Below are 13888 nucleotides of genomic sequence, written 5' to 3'. Positions count from 1 at the left end.
GGGCAGGGAATGTGGGGGCTGGAATCCCCCACCAGCCCTCAGCCCTGGAGGAGAAGCGGCCTCATGGCCAAGGGCTCGGTGAGAACATGGCAACAGCAGGAGCAGTCACATGTCCTGTGAGTGTGCACACGCGTGCGTGCGTGTGTGTGCGTGTGTGTGTGTGTGTGTGTGTGTGTGACTTCACAAGCTCCATTAGTAAGAGACAACGGGAAGATGGAAGGTGCTGGTATGTTCTGGGCCCTCAGAGATCTTAGAATGAATGACTCAATAGAATCTCTTTTTTCTTAGTTGATTTTTAGAGGGAGCGGGCCAAGAGTCCTTCCCATTTCTAGTGCCAAATGAACCCAGAAAACTACAACTCCCATGAGGCTGTGGGCAGGCAGTGTCATTCAACACAACCCCCTGCTACGGAGGGACCTCTGAGGAACGGTTCCACCACACTGAGGGGAGGTTGGGATCCAGTGAACGGGGATGAGTTCTGTGCTGTCAAAGGGCAGGGATGGTCCAGAGTCCCTGGGGACCCCTTAGGGGACCCCTTAGAAGGCCCAGAGGGATGCTGGGACCTTGTCACATCCTTTCAGCAATTGCGGGTGGGGGAGGGGGGAGAGAAGGAGCAGGGGTTTGGGGGATCCCTGCAGACAGGGAGGCAGGCAGCTCCCATTCCCTCCCTCCAACACACACGCTCACTGGGTCCTTCGTTCAGACTCTTTATTGTCCCAAGTAAGAAAAATAAAAACATAAATACGATAAATAAGCCAATAAATAAGGGGGCGGGCGGCCTCAGGACGCGTAGCTGGGGCTGCGGCCGGGCGAGGGCCACAGCATGCTCAGGGGGTCCGAGGAGCCCACGTCGGGGGGCGGGCCGGGGGCCGGGCCGCCCGGCGGCTCCGGGGGCGCGGGGGGCAGGCCGGGCAGCGGCAGGAAGCGGGCAGGCCCCCGGGGGGGCAGGTCCCCGGGGCGGGGGGGCAGGCGGAGCGGCAGGCCGCGGGCCTCCGACCGGTAGACGTTGTAGCCGTCCTCCAGGAGCAGCTCCCGGAAGCTGCAGGCCTCGGGGTCGAAGCGGAGCTGAGGGCACAGCAAAGAGGTCAGAGGTCAGAGCCACGGCCACGGCCACGCCTCCCGCAGCTGCAGGACCCGGGGTCCGGCCTCCCACCCGGGCCTGGAGGACACCCCTACAGGGTCCTGCAAGGTCCCCACGTCACCAGGACCGACATTCCAGACGGGGGCGGCGGAGGCTGCCCGGACCAAGCAGGGAGCCTGGCTGCCACCTGAGGTCAAGGTCACGGACGGCGGTGAGCCAGACACGTGGGGTCAGCAAGGGCGAAGGGACACAGGACCTCGGCTCCCATTCACAGGCCTCGTGACTTGGGGCCATGGCATCCATCTCTGCCCGAGCCTCAGTTTCCCCTTCTTGCAAACGCGGATACCAACAGCCTGGCTTCATGGTTTCCGGGGGGCGGGCGGGGGGGGCATAAGGTCCGCCATGAAGAGAGCAGAGAACCGGCCTCGCCGGCACCAGTGCCAGAGGCGGTCCCCAGGCAGGAAGGACCAGACCGGGTCCAGGAGGCAGACTGGACACTCACCGATCCATACAGCCTCCCATCCGGCCGCTGGCACAGGAACCTGGACGTCCTGACTCCCAAGATCTGAATGACCCCCGGCTTCAGGGCTTTCAGCTCCAGGAGGCCTGAGGGAGGAAGAGGTCAGAGGCTCCGCTGGCCTGTTCCAGCCCCTCCTCCCTCAGACCCAGGGGTCCAGGCCCCCTGCCCTCCTCCCTCAGACCCAGGGGTCCAGGCCCCCGCCCTCCTCCCTCAGACCCAGGGTCCAGGCCCCCCGCCCTCCTCCCTCAGACCAGGCCCCCGCCCTCCTCCCTCAGACCCAGGGGTCCAGGCCCCAGCCTCTCCTCCCTCAGACCCAGGGGTCCAGGCCCCCTGCCCTCCTCCCTCAGACCCACGGGTCCAGCCCCTCCTCCCTCAGACCCAGGGTCTAGGCCCCCCGCCCTCCTCCCTCAGACCAGGCCCCCCGCCCTCCTCCCTCAGACCCAGGGTCCAGGCCCCCAGCCCCTCCTCCCTCAGACCCAGGGGTCCAGGCCCCCGCCCTCCTCCCTCAGACCCAGGGTCCAGGCTCCCGCCCTCCTCCCTCAGACCAGCCCTGCCCCTCGCTCACTCTCGGGACTCCTGTGGGCAGAGCCGGCCACGCTGCCGTCAGCCCTGATCTCCAGGTGGGCCTCCGTCTCCTGGGCATCCTCCGTGTAGAGGTACCGCTGCCTCACCTGGCCCCCGAACTGGAGGAGGGGGCTGGAGTCTGGGACGGGCAGGGCCCGGCAGGCTCCCAGCAGGAGGGCCAGCACAGGGACCCAGCCCATGGATGGCTCCGTCCTCAGCGCGGGCTCGGCCGCAGCCTCAGGCACCGAAGGGTCCGGCTCTGCTGGGGTCCAGGCGCCGCAGTGCGAGACTCCCAACGCCTGTGTCCTGCACGTGGATCCCGGGCCGAGGGACAGCAGGCCTCTCGGGACAGAGGCAGAAGCTCCGGGTTTATATCCACACGGACCCGCCCCGTCACCTTCTCCACGCCTGACCCGTGATTTTTGACCCACTTGGCAGGCGCGCCGATTCCACCGTGGCCAGGTCAGCCCGGACGGGTGATGCAATCGGCAGGGGTCCTTCCAGCGGGGGGCCTGGACCCCTGGTCTGAGGGAGGAGGGGCTGGGGGGCTGGGGGCCTGGACCCCTGGGTCTGAGGGACGAGGGCAGGGGGCCTGGACCCCTGGTCTGAGGGAGGAGGGGCTGGGGGGCTGGGGGCCTGGACCCCTGGGTCTGAGGGAGGAGGGCTGGGGGCCTGGACCCCTGGGTCTGAGGGAGGAGGGGCTGGGGGCCTGGACCCCTGGTCTGAGGGAGGAGGGCAGGGGGCCTGGGTCTGAGGGAGGAGGGCTGGGGGCCTGGACCCCTGGGTGTCAGGGAGGTGGGGCCAGGGGCCTGGACCCCTGGGTCTGAGGGAGGAGGGGCTGGGGGCCTGAACCCCTGGGTCTGAGGGAGGAGGGGCTGGGGGCCTGGACCCCTGGGTCTGAGGGAGGAGGGGCTGGGGGCCTGGACCCCTGGGTCTGAGGGAGGAGGGGCTGGGGGCCTGGACCCTGGGTCTGAGGGAGGAGGGGCTGGGGGCCTGGGTCTGAGGGAGGAGGGCTGGGGGCCTGGACCCCTGGGTCTGAGGGAGGAGGGGCTGGGGGCCTGAACCCCTGGGTCTGAGGGAGGAGGGGCTGGGGGCCTGGACCCTGGGTCTGAGGGAGGAGGGCTGGGGGCCTGGACCCCTGGGTCTGAGGGAGGAGGGGCTGGGGGCCTGAACCCCTGGGTCTGAGGGAGGAGGGCTGGGGGCCTGGACCCCTGGGCGTCAGGGAGGTGGGGCCAGGGGTCTGGACCCCTGGGTCTTAGGGAGGAGGGGCTGGGGGCCTGGGTCTGAGGGAGGAGGGGCTGGGGGCCTGGACCCCTGGGTCTGAGGGAGGAGGGGCTGGGGGCCTGGACCCCTGGGTCTGAGGGAGGAGGGTGGGGGCCTGGACCCCTGGGTCTGAGGGAGGAGGGGCTGGGGGCCTGGGTCTGAGGGAGGAGGGGCTGGGGGCCTGGACCCCTGGGTCTGAGGGAGGAGGGCTGGGGCTATAAACTGCCTGCCTCCCCAATGAGGGCTCAGCTGTGTCTGATCCCACCGGGGCATCTCGCTCTGGCAGTCAGACCCTGAGGGCCTTCAGGCATCAGGAAATGAACCAGAGCCATGTGACCAGTGTCCTCCCGGAGGGAGACTGGGCTGTCCTGGACCAGACGCCTCTCACCTGCCTGGAGCCAGCCTCCCAGCAGCCTCGGCAGCCAGCCCAGCAGCTGGTACCCAGACGCCCCGCCTCCTCCTCGGCCTCCGTCTGACCAGGTGCCCAGCACGGCCTGGGCGGAGGTGCGGTCTCTCAGGCAGAGCGGGCAGGCGAGCCGGCTCCAGAGAAGGAAGTTAGACTAAGGTGACAGACGCCCGCTTTTGGCAGGACAGTTTTTTTTTTTAATACACTTTATTGATTTTTTACAGAGAGGAAGGAGAGAGATAGAGAGCTAGAAACGTCGATGAGAGAGAAACATGGATCAGCTGACTCCTGCACAGCCCCCACTGGGGATGTGCCCGCAGCCCAGGTACATGCCCTTGACCGGAATCAAACCCAGGACCTTTCAGTCCGCAGGCCGACGCTCTATCCACTGAGCCATACTGGCCTCAGCATGGCGGGACAGTCTTGATTTTTAATCATCTGTCCCTCGTCCCACAGCGTTTTAAAAAGTGCCAATTGCCGAAACCGGTGTGGCTCAGTGGATAGAGCGTCGGCCTGCAGACTGAAGGGTCCCGGGTTGGATTCCGGTCAAGGGCATGTACCGTGGTTGCGGGCACATCCCCAGTGGGGGGTGTGCAAGAGGCAGCTGATCGATGTTTCTCTCTCATTGATGTTTCTAACTCTTTATCCCTCTCCATTCCTCTCTGTAAAAAATAATATATATTTTTTAAAGTCCGGATTCTTGGAAAGATTTTTTTAAAATATATTTTATTGTTTTTGTACAGAGAGGAAGGGAGAGAGATAGAGAGCTAGAAACATCGATGAGAGAGAGTCATCGATCAGCTGCCTCTTGCACACCTCCCACTGGGGATATGCCCGCAACCAAGGTACATGCCCTTGACTGGAATCAAACCTGGGACCTTTCAGTCCCCAAGCTGACGCTCTATCCATTGAGCCAAACCGGTTTCGGCAAAGTCCGGATTCTTGGAAAGATTTTTTTGAAACAATTTGTCCCGCATCCTGAGGCGTCTTAAAAAAGTCCCGATTTTTTTTTTTTTTAATCGGGACTTTTTTAAAACGCCGCGGGACAAACTGTTAAAAATCGGGACGTCTGGTCGCCTTACCTTGCCCACGCTCGGGAGGGGCGCCTTCAGGACCCGCCCGTCTGGAAAGCTGCAGCTCCTCGGGGACCCAGAATCTCCCCGGAGGGGGGGCTGCGGGCGTGCCTGAGGGATGTGGGGCTGGGGAGGGAGGAGCAGGGACACCTCAGGCCGGGACCCACCCTGCCAGCTGGAGGCGCGTCCCACCTGGCAAACAGGTTCTCCGTGGACGCCACTGCCAGCACTGCCCTCCCCGCCGGCTCCGAGTCGGGCCCCACCCTGCACGGCCGGGGCGAGGCCCCGCTGGGCGCATCCAGATGCCCGGAGCCCAGGACCCCAGGGAAGGGGGAGAGGCGGACAGACCAGATCGCCCGGGTCCAGCATGGCACCTCCTGCAGGTCCTGCAGAGGATGTGGCTCCCGGGCGGCCCGGTAGCTGCCCGGGTCCGAGCCCTCCTCCCGGCAAGCCCGGGGAGAGGGGGTGGGTGGCGGGTGGGGACGGTGGGTGCCCGGAGGGCAGGGCTGGCGGGCGGGCGGACTCCAGCCGGGCTGGGGTGCAGGGGGGGCGGGGAGGGGAGGGGTGGGGCTCCACCTGGCAGCTGGGGCCGGGCTGGGAGAGGTAGAGGCCGGGAGCCTGGGACTTCGTCCGCCCGCCCTCCTGGCTCCCGGCGCTGCCTGCCGAGGCCGGCGCAGGGAGCAGGCGGCGGCAGGGAGGGAACCAGGGGCCTGCGGTGCTTTTGGGGGACACACCGAGCCAGCCGCGGATCCGCCGGCCGCCTGCCGCCTGCCAGGAGCTCAGGTGAGTGGGGAGCACAGACACGCCGAGCCAGGCACCCCCATCTCAGCCTCTAACCGCCCTGGACCTGAGCAGCCTCCTGCACCCACCACCCCAGTTCCTGCTGCTGGGGGCGGGGTGTGTGTGTGTGTGTGTGTGTGTGTGTCCAGATCCCTTCTCCGTCCTGGGCCTCCAGCCCTCGGCTGTTTGGCGAGTCTCTTCCTGCCGCCCCTACGGGTCTGGCCGCTCACACACCGGTTCGCCTGGGAGAGGCGCTGGGACACGGTCACACCGGGGGGTTTATTTGCTTGCGGGCCTGACGGGCAGGGGCTGCGATCTTGGCAATCCCCTTCCCACCCCAGACCCCCGGCCTCCAGCTCCTCCGCCCTCAGACCTGGCGCAGAGCCTCAGGCCCCTCACTCCTTGGGGCCGCGCCTCCCGCCCCCAGTCTTCCCGGCTCTGAGCTCCTTCCTGCTCCCTCGCCTCTTCCACCTGCAGCCATGTGGGCCCTGGGCCGGCATCGCCTCTGCCTGACGTTCCTGCTCCTGTGCGTCCTCGCGGGATTCTCCTTCCTCCACACCTACCGGGGCCTCCTCAGCGGCGGCCTGGGGCTGTCGTTCCTGTGCGCAGACCGACCCCTGGCGGCCGCCCCGGTGGCCGTCTTCTGCCCGGCAGGTGCCCGGGCGGCCCTCAACGCCTCCTCCTGCCCCCCGCCCCCCGCGCCCCCCTCTGGAGCCTGGACCATCGTCCCGGACGGCCGGCTCGGCAACCAGATGGGGCAGTACGCCACGCTGCTGGCCCTGGCCCGGCTCAACGGCCGCCAGGCCTTCGTGCTGCCCGCCATGCACGCCGCCCTGGCCCCGCTGTTCCGCATCACGCTGCCCGTGCTGGCGCCCCAGGTGGACGCCCGCACGGCCTGGCAGGGCCTGGAGCTGCACGACTGGATGTCGGAGGAGTACGCCCGCCTGCCGCAGCCGCTGCTCAAGCTGTCCGGCTTCCCCTGCTCCTGGACCTTCTACCACCACCTGCGGGAGCAGATCCGCCGGGAGTTCGCGCTGCACGGCCACGTCCGGGAAAGGGCCCAGCAGTTCCTGGCGCGGCTGCGCCTGCCGGGCTCCGGGGCGCCCCCCAGCGCCTTCGTGGGGGTCCACGTGCGGCGCGGGGACTACCTGGAGGTCATGCCCCAGCGCTGGAAGGGCGTGGTGGCCGACCGCGCCTACCTGCAGGCGGCCATGGACTGGTTCCGGGCGCGGCACCGGGCCCCGGTCTTCGTGGTGGTCAGCAACGGCATGGCCTGGTGCCGCGAGAACATCAACGCCTCCCGGGGGGACGTGGTGTTCGCGGGCGACGGCGTGGAGGCCTCGCCCGAGCGCGACTTCGCGCTGCTCACGCAGTGCAATCACACCGTCATGACCGTGGGCACCTTCGGCTTCTGGGCGGCCTACCTGGCCGGCGGGGACACCGTCTACCTGGCCAACTTCACGCTCCCCGACTCGCCCTTCCTCAAGATCTTCCGGCCGGAGGCCGCCTTCCTGCCCGAGTGGGTGGGCATCGCAGCCGACCTGTCACCGCTGCAGTAGCAGCCGTGGGGGCTCGGGGGCTTCGCCTGACCCCCCCGGGCCGGCCCGAGGCGGCTCCAGGGGCCCCGCCGCTTCTGGAGACGCTGGCGGCGGCCCGCAGCTGGCGGGCAGAGTTTCGAGAGGGATTCCAGTTCGGAGGAAGAGAGAGGCTCCTCCCAGCAACTGCCTGGGAATGTTCTAGAAGCGGCAGGAAGTGTTTCCCTGACTGGCAATGCCCGGGGAGGCTCCGGATCGCCCGTGGTTCCCAGCCCTTCTCCGCACTGTGGACGGCTGCCCCCCAGCCGCCGGGAGCCGCCCTCTCCAGGGCTAACGAACGACTCAGGTCTTTTCTAGAAGAGGCGTTTTTCGTCGCCTGCACCCTCAGGACTGAAGGGACTCCCGGGGGCTCCGGGGCAAGCACCGGCCAACGCCCCTTGTGTTTCTGGGCTGGTTCCGGGTGGGCCATTTGCTCTGGAGAGGCCCCGCTCTATGCCCCCGACGAACCCTGCAGAGGGAGGGGTGGGGGTCCTGGAATCCTGGATCACTTTGGTGAAGAGCTGAGTGCCATCAGAAGCTCAACTTCCAGGAAGACGGATGGCGGACAGATTGTGTGTAGCTGGGGCAGTTTGTGAGACGAAGGAAGCCGGAGTCAACTCTCAGCCCCTGTGAGGAAAACCACAAAGACACGCCCCCCACCCCCCCACCCCGGCGGATAGGCTGAAAGGTGGGAGGTGGAGGAAGGGGGTGGCTGCTGAAATGCGGGCACTTCTGGCTGGATGGCTTTCCAGAAACGCAATGGGACTTTTAACGGACAAAGACGGGCACTGCCCACGTTGGCTCCCAGGATGGGGTGCGTCTCCCAGTTAAGGGTGGTCCTTCCTCCACAGCTGAGCTGCTGGGGGAGATGGGATGGAATAAACGTTCCCTCTGGGCTGGCAGGAAGCCGCTGGTGTGGTCCCCCTGGCCAACCACTGTCTGTCTGCCCCTAAAGTCTCTGACTTTGACCTTGGGCAAGATCCAAGGGTGTGCAGACCCTGGACTAGCCTCATACACAAGCAGGAGTGCCCTTGGCTAGGACCTGGCCAAGCAGGACCGGATTCTTGACTCAGGTTTCAGGACCCCTCGGTGCTTTTTGAAGGGGACACTTTTATTACAGACTGGTTTCTAGTCTTCTCATGGAATTTTTTTTTTTTTTTTTGGGGGGGGGACTATTCTCTACTCAGCTGCCATAGGTGGGAGAGGGAGGTATGAATTAAAAGTCCACATCACCACCGAAACTGGTTTGGCTCAGTGGTGGAGCGTCGGTCGGCGGACTGAAAGCTCCCGGGTTTGATTCCGGTCAAGGGCATGTGCGTTGGTTGCGGGCACATCCCCGGTGAGGGGTTTGCAGGAGGCGGCTGGTCGATGTTTCTCTCTCATCGACGTTTCTGGCTCTCTATTTCTCTCCCTTCCTCTCTGTAAAAAATCAATAAAATATATTTTAAAAAATAAAAATAAAAGTCCACATCACCAAACTCTGACTCTGTAATTTTTTTGTTTTTGAATCGTGTGTGTGTGTGTGTGTGTGTGTGTGTGTGTTAGGAGGAAAAGTGCTGACCTTCCAGGGACTCTCATGGCTATCCTCCCTGCTCAGATCTGGCAGCCTCTTGTTGTCAGACTTGTGGTCTCTGAGCCCCAATTCCATTCTCACCTCGCCACACTGGCCCCCAGACCTCACTTTCCTCCGGGACCTTGGCATTCAAGCCCCAGAGGCTGGGAGCGAAGGTGGAGGAGGAAGTGAGCGCGGCGTATAATTCCTGAACTACATTCCCCATAATGCTACGGGGGTCGGCTGCGGCGCTCTGGAGAGAGAGACCAGGGGCCTTCTGGGAGTTCTATTCCTAGGGCTGGGAAGGGCCGCTTCTCGCGTCCTCCCAGGTCGACGCCGGGGTCTTGGGCATCTGGTCGGGAGCTTGGGTTTTCCTGGGGCCCGGGATGGGGAGGGAGCTGAGGCCGGGATTCCTTTCCTCGTGTCTGGAATGCCAGAGCCCAAGGGGTACCTTCTTCGATAAATGCTGGGGAAGTTCCGGTCTCAAAGGCGGCCGCCTCTGTGACGTCAAAGCGCGATGGGCGGGGACTCCCTTTGTTGCGGTCCAATCAGATTCGGCGTGTGGCTTCTGGGCGGGGCCAGGGAAGCCCCCCGGAGTGTTGTCCCTTGGGAGTTCGGGGCTCCAAATAGGAAGTTAGAAGACGGAGGCTGGGTGTGTGGGGGGCGGGGGAGTACCTTGCGGATAGGGGCGAACCGTGTCAAATGCTCTCTATGCCACGCAACCAACCTCACCCTCGCCCCTAACAAACTCTTTAGCTGTAGTAATGGGAAAATATTAGAGTGGAAGGAAGGTCCTCCTCTCTCAAAGCCCTCGGAACCTGGAGTCGGCTCTTCAGCGAACCTTAGTGTTTTGAGAGCACAAGACTCGAGTCCAGATCCGGGCCGTGGCTGATGAGGGTGCATCGGGACTCCTCCTTTTCCTAACGAGAAGTGTGCGTCCTGCAGATTGGGGGTGGGGTGGGGTCCATTAGTCTCGTTGAGGGCTCACCTCCTCCTCCGGGAGAGAGAGGACTTTTCCCGGAGGCCGGCGTGGGTTGGACGCTCTGACCTCCAATGGGGCCGCGGTTTCCCCTCCTGGTGGCCGCGCTGGGCAGCTGCCTGCTTCCTGCCCTCGGTTGTCTCATATGTGATAAAAGGGTCGTGGATGCGCTAAAAAAGATGGAGACGGATTACCTGCCTGATCACCTGGACGCTCAGTATCACAAAGACTTGATTGAAAAGCTATCGAATGGCATGAAGGAGTTCGAGAACCTGCAGCTTGAGGATGAGAGCTTTTTGGGGGTCATTGGTGAGGGCCAGGCAGAGCCGGGACTCCTGGGTCCTGGGAAAGGAGGGATCTGGGACTCGGGTTGCTGGGGCGCAGGGGTGAGAGGGCTGGAGACAGTCTTCTGGGCTTGGGGACAGATTTTAGAGGGTTTCCCCGGGGCTAGAAATTTTATGCAACCAAACTACAATTCCCAGAAAGCAACAGGCGGATAATCCCCCTAACCAGCCCTATCCTTGCCCAGTGGCCCCATGGGTATTGTAGTTTCTAAAACTAGGTGACCCATTGGAATATGAGGTTCTGTCCTCCCCTCCCCCCCACCCCCTCCGGCCCCCCCCACACATAGATGATTCCACACTGGAAAAGGGAACCATGAGTTTTCTGAAGCAACTGAAACGCATCATGGACAGTGACGTAAAAGGTAAATACAAGGAGGAGCCAGGGGAGGGGCTCCAGGGAAGTGATGGATGGCGATGCCAGGTTAGGCACTGGTCTGTGGAACCAGACTGCCTAGGTTCAGTTCCTGGCTCTGCCACTTGCAGGCTGTGTGGCATTGCAGGACCGTCACCCTAAAATGGACCCCACACCAGTGCTCTCTCGTCCCAGTTGTTGCTTAGCCAGTAGGTTGAGTGGCCACTCAGTTTCACTGTTCTTCCCGGGGAAGCCGAAAAGCAGAGCACCAGGCTCTGTCTGCAGAAGACACAGGCACACTGCCTGCACCTCACTCACACCCGGAGGCGGGGAGGGGACCGCCTGCTTCTTCCCGCTTCTTCCCAGGTGAGCTCTTCGTGAAGGAGCTGTTCTGGATGCTGAAAAACGAAAAGGAGATCTTGTCCAGACACGTTTCTGTGTTCCAACAAGATGGTGAGGGAAGATGGGGGTCCTGGCCCCCACCTCTCCGTGCACAGTCCGCGTCCTTGTCCCCAGCCCTTGCTTCTTCAAGTCTGGTCCCTCAGCTCTCCCCACCCTCCTCCCTCAGACCCAGGGGTTCAGGCACCCAGTCCTTCCTCCCACAAAGCTGGGAGCCCCCCCCCCCCGCCCCTTGCCCCCTCTCTCGTCCCCTTTAACTTAACAACACGATTGTCTTTCTCTTCTTTCGAGGCAGTCCTCTGTCCCAACAAATGTGGTGAGTGCGGACGATGGGAGCTGGCCCTCTTCCCCTCCTCCCTACGGCGACTGCCCAGCCTTTCTCCCACCCCTGCTGGGTCTCTCTCGGCATCTCTTCTCCGGGCCTGCCTGCGAGGTTCCGGGTCTCCAGCTTTCCTTCTGGGGGAGCACTTTCTCCGGAGCCTGGTTAGATCTGGGCTTGCTACCGAGCTGCGCTGGAGCCCTGCCCTGCCCTGCCCTGCCCTGCCCTGCCCTGCCCGTGGCTGCCCTGGCCCTCTCCTTCAAGCCCCGCCTCTCAGTGGGGAGAGACGGTCTTGACCTTGACCCTGGCTCCTGCAGGCATGATGTTGCAGTCCATGATCTGGTGCTCCACCTGCGAGAAGAAGCTTCACGCCTGTCGGAAGAAAGCGGACTGCGGGGGTGCGAGAGCAGGGCCCCAGAGGAGGGGTTGGCGCCCAGGGGGCGGAGCCAGAGGCGGTGACTGAGTCCAGAGAAGGCCAAGACCACAGGCAGCCGAGGACAAAAGGCCGGGCTGGCCAGGCGGATGGGAGTTGGGGGGAAGGCCCAGAGCCCACAAAGGAAGCAGCACCCCACCGTAACCCCCTCTCCCCAGAGCGCAAAGTCAAGGTCCATGAAACGGAAGACATGATCCTGGACTGTGAGCTCAATTGGCATCACATCTCCGAAGGCCTGACTGACTACAGCTTTTTCAGGGTGGGGCCCTCCAACCCTGCACCCTTGAACTTCCAGGGCCACCAGGCCCGTGGGAACCCCGTCTCACGATCCCCATGACCCCACGACCTGCTAGGTTTGGCTGCCAATGACCTCGTCCTGTCCTTCGGGACCCTTAGACCCTGACCAGTAACCCAGGACTCCCATCTCCCCCCGCTGAGACCCGTCACCTTCTCACCCCCGGACTCCCCCCTCCCCCCGAACTCCCCAGGCCTCTGTGACCCCTTGAGCTTGGGTCTAGGTTTGGAAGAACAAAACGGAGAGTTTGGTGTACAAGGGGACGGCGCCCACCCTGACCAAGCCCAACGTGAAGGCCTCGGACGCGGGCGCCTACCGCTGCCAGCTGAACACCGTGAATGACCTCCCGGCCACCATCATCCATTATCAAGTCAGAGGTCAGCGCCGGGCGTGTGGGACTCGGGCCTGGGGCTGTGAGCTTCAGGGCTGCGTGTGGGGGAATGACTTCCTGCCGCCGTGTGGACTTGGGCCAGGAGAGAGTCACTTCCTGCCCCGAGTGTGGGGCCGGCCACGTAGGCAGGGTTTCCTTCGGGGTGGGCGGGAGGCACGGTGATTACCCCCTGCTGGGGCTGGGGGGTGGTGAGGGGGCAGGGAGGGCTCGCCTTGACTGTGCTGGGACCTCCTTCGTGCCTTCCCAGGATTACTCCTTTCTTTCCTTCTTTTTTTCTTTAAAAAAAATGTATTTTATTGCCAAAACTGGTTTGGCTCAGTGGATAGAGCATCAGCCTGTGGACTGGGGGGTCCCGGGTTCGGTTCTGGTCAGGGGCATGTACCTGGGTTGCGGGCACATCCCCAGGTGGGGGCCTGCAAGAGGCAGCTGATCGATGTTTCTCTCTCGTTGATGTTTTTAGCTATCTATCCCTCTCACTTTCTCTCGGTAAAAAAAAATCAGTAAAATAGCCGGGACCGGTTTGGCTCAGTGGATAGAGCGTCGGCCTGCGGACTGAAAGGTCCCGGGTTCGATTCCAGGCAAGGGCATGTACCTGGGTTGAGGGCACATCCCCAGTAGGGGGTGTGCAAGAGGCAGCTGATCGATGATTCTCTCTCGTCCATGTTTCTAGCTCTCTGTCCCTCTCTCTTCCTCTCTGTGAAAAATCAATAAAAATATATTTTTTAAAAAATCAATAAAATATATATATATTTAAAAAATCGATCGGGACTGTCCTGCCCAATGCGGACGGCGTCTGGTCACCTTATCCACCTTTCTCCTCCTCGATCAGTGTTGCCCCCAAGGGTAGAGGAAGAGACACCGTCCACCGTCGCCCCCAAACCGGAGGACCTGGACGTGGCCCTGGACGAGGTGACGTGGGCTCCCAACAGGTCGTCCACGACCCCCCGGCCGCCGCCGCCGCCCTCCGCGGCGCCCGCCCCCACGGTGGAGAGCATGCTGAGGAGCCTCCTGGTCGGGCTGCTGATCTGGGGCTTTGTGGTGCTGATAGCCAGCATCGTCATCTTGTGAGCAGCCTCCGAGGAAGTGAGGGTTACGGAGTGGGGGGGAGGGACTTCCAGTGCAGCGGGGGCTGTGGGAGCCGGGGGGCCCTGGAGCTGAACTGCGAAGGGGGGCGGAGGGCGGGGGCATGTAACAGACCGCGAGGGAGAAGACGCTGGGGTCGTTGCTAGAATAAGATCAGATCCCTGCGCGGAGGAGGCTGGGATCTGAGCCCCGTCCGGCTGTTTGCACCCCCGCTGTCTCCCAGGATGCTCTGCTATTGGTCTGAGAAGAGTCCTGGCTACTTCATCGACTCCATCAAGACCTGGCTCAGCACTGCCCCGGAGGCGGCTCAGATCCCCGACGCTCCAGAGAAAAAGGCCAAGAAATCCAGGAGCAAATAAAAGATTTATTTGATTGTTTTAAGTGTCTGACGCACCCGTGCATGCCGATCTCAGCTCTTGGTTTCCCCCCGGAGAGCAGAGGTCTGGGGACAAGCCTCCTATCTGAGGGAGGGGGGGCTGG

The 13888-nt window shown here is 63.3% G+C and overlaps 3 protein-coding genes across 4 annotated transcripts; 2 read left to right on the top strand and 1 right to left on the bottom strand.

Annotated features, from left to right (window-relative positions):
* Positions 1-705: 705 nt before the first annotated feature.
* On the bottom strand, positions 706-2365 carry FGF21 (fibroblast growth factor 21). Its single transcript, XM_036425693.2, has 3 exons — positions 2167-2365; positions 1584-1687; positions 706-1065 (listed from the first exon to the last, which is right to left on the bottom strand). Exons 1-3 carry the CDS (start codon positions 2363-2365, stop codon positions 781-783), a joined length of 588 nt encoding a protein of 195 aa, XP_036281586.1. The 3' UTR covers positions 706-780.
* Positions 2366-5586: 3221 nt separating this feature from the next.
* Positions 5587-7279, top strand: FUT1 (fucosyltransferase 1 (H blood group)). Its single transcript, XM_036425688.2, has 2 exons — positions 5587-5690; positions 6165-7279. Exon 2 carries the CDS (start codon positions 6167-6169, stop codon positions 7244-7246), a length of 1080 nt encoding a protein of 359 aa, XP_036281581.1. The 5' UTR covers positions 5587-5690; positions 6165-6166; the 3' UTR covers positions 7247-7279.
* Positions 7280-9088: 1809 nt separating this feature from the next.
* Positions 9089-13865, top strand: IZUMO1 (izumo sperm-egg fusion 1). Of its 2 annotated transcripts, none has more exons than XM_036425703.2 (9): positions 9089-10101; positions 10424-10498; positions 10855-10941; positions 11183-11203; positions 11524-11604; positions 11798-11898; positions 12158-12311; positions 13155-13389; positions 13632-13865. In XM_036425703.2, exons 1-9 carry the CDS (start codon positions 9867-9869, stop codon positions 13765-13767), a joined length of 1125 nt encoding a protein of 374 aa, XP_036281596.1. In that variant the 5' UTR covers positions 9089-9866; the 3' UTR covers positions 13768-13865. The 2 variants fall into 2 exon arrangements, with proteins under 2 accessions (XP_036281596.1, XP_045433134.1); XM_045577178.1 differs by having other exon boundaries at positions 13155-13408; positions 13632-13748.
* Positions 13866-13888: the final 23 nt, after the last annotated feature.

This window comes from Pipistrellus kuhlii, unplaced genomic scaffold (genome assembly GCF_014108245.1).
Source record: "Pipistrellus kuhlii isolate mPipKuh1 unplaced genomic scaffold, mPipKuh1.p scaffold_m20_p_84, whole genome shotgun sequence".
NCBI lineage: Eukaryota > Metazoa > Chordata > Mammalia > Chiroptera > Vespertilionidae > Pipistrellus > Pipistrellus kuhlii.
Note: the sequence above shows the minus strand (reverse complement) of the source record. Positions and strands in the feature narration are given on the sequence as shown.

Bases quoted from the DNA above. Each gene is read 5' to 3' on its own strand.
- IZUMO1 (XM_036425703.2), top strand. From the start codon at position 9,867: ATGGGGCCGCGGTTTCCCCTCCTGGTGGCCGCGCTGGGCAGCTGCCTG. The intron at 10,102-10,423 runs GTGAGGGCCAGG...CCCCACACATAG, and splicing joins GAGCTTTTTGGGGGTCATTG to ATGATTCCACACTGGAAAAG. The intron at 13,390-13,631 runs GTGAGCAGCCTC...GCTGTCTCCCAG, and splicing joins ATAGCCAGCATCGTCATCTT to GATGCTCTGCTATTGGTCTG.
- FGF21 (XM_036425693.2), bottom strand. From the start codon at position 2,365: ATGGGCTGGGTCCCTGTGCTGGCCCTCCTGCTGGGAGCCTGCCGGGCC. The intron at 1,688-2,166 runs GTGAGCGAGGGG...TTCCTCCCTCAG, and splicing joins TGCCCACAGGAGTCCCGAGA to GCCTCCTGGAGCTGAAAGCC. The intron at 1,066-1,583 runs GTGAGTGTCCAG...CTGTGCCCTCAG, and splicing joins ATGGGAGGCTGTATGGATCG to CTCCGCTTCGACCCCGAGGC.
- FUT1 (XM_036425688.2), top strand. From the start codon at position 6,167: ATGTGGGCCCTGGGCCGGCATCGCCTCTGCCTGACGTTCCTGCTCCTG.